At 28.4% G+C, this 5845-nt stretch overlaps 1 protein-coding gene across 1 annotated transcript; it reads right to left on the minus strand.

The window, feature by feature from the left end:
• Nucleotides 1–967: 967 nt before the first annotated feature.
• LOC126661774 (F-box/FBD/LRR-repeat protein At1g13570-like) lies at nt 968–3624 on the minus strand. Its single transcript, XM_050355639.1, has 5 exons — nt 3547–3624; nt 2052–2206; nt 1389–1944; nt 1142–1294; nt 968–1042 (listed from the first exon to the last, which is right to left on the minus strand). The coding sequence occupies exons 1-5, from the start codon at nt 3622–3624 to the stop codon at nt 968–970; spliced, it is 1017 nt and encodes a 338-aa protein (XP_050211596.1).
• Nucleotides 3625–5845: the final 2221 nt, after the last annotated feature.

The following is a 5845-nucleotide window of genomic DNA, read 5'->3' on the forward strand; positions in this document are numbered from 1 at the left end:
CATTGATTCGGTGCATATAAAATTGGACACACGTAGAAGCTTCATGAGAGATTTTACTTACTCGGAAATAAATAATTATTAACCGTTGTCGTTGTTGTCCATGTCCATATTGCCTCCCTTTGAATTAAACTAAACTTTTTCCCAATATTATTGGTTTTTTTTTAATTAAGAAATCTGAAATTGCCAGCAAGATGAGTTGGCTAAAAATAAACATTGAAGGGGATTTTATCTGGTTGAAGTCGTTATAAATTCTCTTTAAAAGAGACGCATATTTACTTAAATGTATATTTTACTTATTAAATGCATATTTTACTTATTCTGAAATAAATAATAGTTCTATTAATTCCATAGATAGTAATATACACTACGAAGATGAATTTGTGCTTTACCTCTTAAATCATATTCAATATTAGGATATTTTTTAGTCCAAGGTAAATTTATCCCCACTTCTAAACGATTACATTGGTTTAAAATAATACAGATTTCGTTGCTCAATCTGACAAGGATACTTAAAAGGGAACAACACAATAGAGGATACAACATTGATATAGAAAGATATTGCAATCAACACCATCGTGCAGCAATTACATCCCTTGCTAATTAATTTACATTGATAAACTGAATTCGAAGTTTATCCCAACACAGGAACGATGAAATGGTTTGCGATAATTAAAAGCGCCCTAACCTTCACTGCAATCACTACTAGCTATTCATACTAACATCGATCATGATAAATCATCAACAGGATTCTAACCATATCATTTCTGCTTTCATTGAACGTCGGAATCGCATGAGCTTTGTTGAAATGTTCAGAGCTGCCTTGGGAGTTAAATTTTTGGGAGGATGTATAAATATCTTTTCCAATACAACTGAGTGAGCCAATACAAACTCAATAAATTCCAGTTTGCCGTCTAACTCATTTAGGTGTTCGATCCAAAATTCAACAACTCGAAGTTGTTTCATCGCATTATCTAAAAGATCTTTTACATTTGAAAATAGTGGAGCGATGGGGAACAATGAAGCCAATAGTTACGCTCTCAGCCTATAATAAAAAACACATAAGATATTAGTTTTGATGGGAAGTATGCATATAAAATTACCCAAAATCTCCAGTTTCTCTAAGTTACAAATAGAAAATTACCCCAATCTCCAGTTCCTCTAAGTTAGGGGAGCTCACAATCAAGCAAAGCAGAACAGAGACAAGACGCGTCCTCTGAAAATGCACTTCATGGAGTTTAAGAACTCTAAGGCAGCCAAGAGAAAGTTTCATGGAGATGCTTCCACCACACATGTACTTAAAGAAAAAATACAAGTATATAACACAAACTAAATTAGCACTCCAAAATTGCCAAATCCCAATTCAAAGAAAATCAACATGTATGGATTACCTGCAAAAAGTCGTATCCCAGATACAAGTGCTTGACGACAGGCAGACTTTCAAAAAGTTTTGTTGGTTCACAGCAAGACATTTTATAACATCCCTCAAAATAATATGTTGAAAGATGCTGACTTACATTTCTAAAACTAAAAGTCCGACAATCACCACAGAACTCAAAGTACTTTAAATAAGGAAGGTCAATTTCAAGGCTGTCAATTTCACTGCAATTGTTTATCCAAAGTGTTTCAAGCAATGGCCATTTGGAGATAAAACTTTCAAATATATCGTCGGTATCAAAATAAACCTGGCGAAACTTAAGAGAAATCAACTTGACAAATCCTTGAAATGCCAAAGGAACTTTGATATGACATTTGGACAAGGTCAACCGCCTCAATGTAAAACATGAGAATAGATGTGATGGGATCCTATTAAATCCATAACTAAAGTCAATTTCGTGAATGTCTTCGTCCCTAAGGTAAAGAAACAGCAGGCAAATTTCAGGAAAGCTACTAGGCAAGGAACACAAAAGGTAAAATTCGATATGGGTCCACAGTGAAGTGATATAACTTTAAATATGTTGAGAAATAATTTAGCAAACTCCAAAGAGCCTGCTGAATGTATTGAATTTGGGATACTTTTAAAAGTGTGGTCGAAAACCAATTTGGGCAGATACCTCCACCTGAACCTCCATCGCTTGGACAAGATACTAGTCCCCACTGCTTCATGAATGGACAGATAAATTAAAATATTGTCGATGACGTTACTCGACAAGTTGCTGATTAAATCGGAGCTTGAATTGCCCTGAAACCTTTTGGAGGCCTGGTTATCCTGAACATGAAAATACAATCAAGAATATGAACATGATAACCAAACTAAATTACAAAAATTTATATTACCTAAAATCTTAAACCCTAAAATACCTAATACATTTTTTTAAAAATGGAAAATTTACCATAGGCTTCTATATCTTTGCCCCGTTCCTTTGCTGCCTTAACTTTTTTATTTCTTCGTTTTGTTATCAAAAGAAGGCAGTCGGAGTATTTTAGGGGTTGTTTGTTTCACGGGTAAGGATGGGTAAAGAAGGGAAAGGAAAAAGAGGGTATCTATTTACCCTTAATTGTGAGAGATATTTTTTTTTTGAAACTAATTGTGAGAGATATTTAAAAGAAAGGGAAAGGGAAGGGAAGTGTAAAGGTTTACCTGCCACGTTAAAATTTGAGCAACTTTCTTACACCCCAAATTGGGGTGTAAGGAAGAGAGAACAAATTATTAATGACATAATTGGCATGTATGACTATTTTATCCCCGATTCAATTACCACTTTCACCCACTGCTTTTTTTATTAATCTTCTAATTGTTATTAAAATGTTTATTTATTAATTTCATTATTATGATTATTTGTTAAATTATTGCTGTTGTCTTATTATTATTTTATGTATCTATATATTTGTATATTTTATGAATTTAATCTATACTTTTTTGATATTTATGGGGTAATTAATTTTGGAGGTCACTGTACTTTTAAAAAGTTGCAAAATGGTGACCGAACTTCAAAACGTAACATTTTAGTTACTATACTATTTGGTTATGTTAAGATAGAAGGATTTTTGGTTACCGAAGAAAATTATTTCAAGTCGATTTTTTGTTGATTGTGTGTATATATGAAATATAAGATATTATTTGTTATAAATAATCAAAATTTGATTACTACGTATGTATAATTTGACCGTAAAACACTAAAAAACCTTCCAAAATCACACATTTGAAAGTTTAGTAACCAATTTGTTACGTTTCGAAGTTCGGTCACTATTTTGCAATTCTTGAAAAGTACAGTAACCCCTAGAATCAATTACCCGGTCATAAATACATACATATATATATATATATATATATATATATATATATATAATTGATGTTTGAGATCTATATGTATTATTGGTGTTTAGGACATTAAAATTATATGTATATATTTATGTATTGTTACTGTTAATTTAAAATGATTACCTATAAATCAATTAATTATATATATCGCATGAATTAGGATTTCTTCAAGTTCATCATGTTCACGATCTACGCCGTTCATTATAAAATGAACGTTATAGATTAACTTGTACTTTTTTTATCTACACCATTCATTTGTAATGAACGGTGTAGATTGTGTACAGGACCCCATCAAGTTCATTTTGAACATGAGGGAATCCTAATCCCACTTGGCTATCGCATACCTTGAGCTTTATGAATTTCATGATCCAACGGTGGAAAATGAAACTTCATCCAACGTGTATAACTTACAGAAAAATTATTGTACGCAACCGTTGCGCCGTGTCATTCGTGCAACAAACCAATGATGCGTTAGTTATGTGGAAAAATTAATAATAAAAAAATTAAATAATATTTGAAAGATTTCCTATCGCAATGTTTATTGGCTTGTTGTAAATATGACATGGCACAACTAATGTATGACTTTTGACATAAAATATATATTTAAAAAATAATATCAAAAAATTAAAATTATGAAATTTAAATTTAAGAGTCTGATTTTTTTAATATTTAGTATTTACTATATTTGAATATTTGTAATGTTTCAAATAGTTTAATAATGTTAAAAGTTATTTATTTAAAGAGTTTTTTTATACATCTTTTTTATCAAAAGGTAGTAATATTGATTGATTAACAGATTACATCCTACCGTCGAAGTAATACCCAAGTAAGACATCATGCTAATATTTTTTATGTTTATGATATCACATTAATAATTATTCCAAACATAATTACTATATTTTCTTATCTATAAACATGGTACAATTTTCATCTAATTTTAGGAATTACAACACCGTTTTTAAATTTATATTCATACATACGAGACTTCTATAACAATATCCAAAAACGTGAAATTTTAAGGTAATGTAAGCACGCCATATATTCTAACTATTTATATATCATCTAATTAGAATGCATAATATAGTTTTACAGTTTCCAAATATTAAATAATTGATATAATTATATTTCAATAATAATAATGACTTCATATAAAAAAAAACACAATATAATTATTATCTTATAGATCGTCTGCTTACTTCAGTTTTTCCTGCTAAATAATAATAATAACATTCAAAATTAAATTTATATACATGAATAATTGAACCATCATATATTATACAGTTAAACCTAAAACAACGTTTATATGTACATCTAATTTACATACATTTTTTTTAAAAAACATTATATGTACATCTACTTTAAATACATTTTTCTCTATTTACATGTAATATCGAGGAGTTTTTATCAATGCCATCCTTACCTATATACATTTAATAAAAAAATTAATTTTGTGTTTGACATTCTATAATCTAAAAATATATATTCTTAAAAAAAACACAAAGACATATATGTGTAGATATGTATGAATTTATTAATACAATACAAATCTTTTAGACAAATATAATTAATTTAATTCATTTATTTTGGCTTGTTTGAGAATTACTATTTTTCTAATTTAACTTGGTTTATTTGGAATTATTTTAATTTATTCTTACAATTGCTTATATTTGGTTTAAAATTAAATTAAACTAAATGTAATGTGGTTATCGTATATTAATTGAAATTCACAAATATTCAATTGCAAATGATATAAATAGTTAGTAATAATATTATAATGTTTCATTAAATTATCAATTACATTTTAAAAATAAAACAAAAATTAACATGTATTACTAATAATATGGTTTGTATATTATTTACTAATATAAAAGATGAACAATTTTGTTTTTCTGAAAACATGAATCAATACCATTAAGTTAATGAGTTAATTCCATAAAAAGTCACGACCTTTACACGAATTTTCATTTTAATCACAACTTTTAAAAATTGCCATATAAAACCATGACCTTTCATTTTTTTTCAAATCTATCACCGACTATTTTTTCGGTGAATTTTACCTTTCATTTTTTTTCAAATCTGCCAGATTATGGTGGCCACGTCATCACAAATAGACCAAAAATTGATTTGGTGATAGATTTGAAAAAAAAAAAAAGGTAGTGACTTTTATATGGCAACTTTTAAAAGTCGTGATTAAAATGAAAATTCGTCTAAAGATCGTGATTTTTTATGAATTAACCCAAAATAATATTAAAATTAATAGGCAATAATACATGTTTATTTAAATGTTTTATAAAAAAACCATGACAGTGAAAAATAATTAATATCAACTAAAAAAACAACTAAATTACTTCATCTAATACTTTAATTACTATAAATATTTAACGGGTCATATGAATTTCGCTCACGTGCGTAGCACGTGGCGAAAAACTAGTATTATCTATATCTATATCTATATCTATAAGGCTTAATTACTTAAAAACCACTCACCTTGAATATTTTTTTCGTTTATACCCTGACGTAGGAAAAAATTCATTTAGACCATGACGTATGTATTTATGTTTCATCTCTACCCCGAAGCACTAAATT

The sequence above is a fragment of the Mercurialis annua genome, linkage group LG8, assembly GCF_937616625.2.
Source record: "Mercurialis annua linkage group LG8, ddMerAnnu1.2, whole genome shotgun sequence".
NCBI lineage: Eukaryota > Viridiplantae > Streptophyta > Magnoliopsida > Malpighiales > Euphorbiaceae > Mercurialis > Mercurialis annua.

Coding starts and splice junctions, on each gene's coding strand:
- LOC126661774 (XM_050355639.1), bottom strand. CDS start 3,624: ATGAAATTCATAAAGCTCAAGGTATGCGATAGCCAAGTGGGATTAGGA. Junction 1,295..1,388: donor TGGGATACGACTTTTTGCAG/GTAATCCATACA, acceptor TTTTTCTTTAAG/TACATGTGTGGTGGAAGCAT. Junction 1,043..1,141: donor TAGAGGAACTGGAGATTGGG/GTAATTTTCTAT, acceptor TTTTTATTATAG/GCTGAGAGCGTAACTATTGG.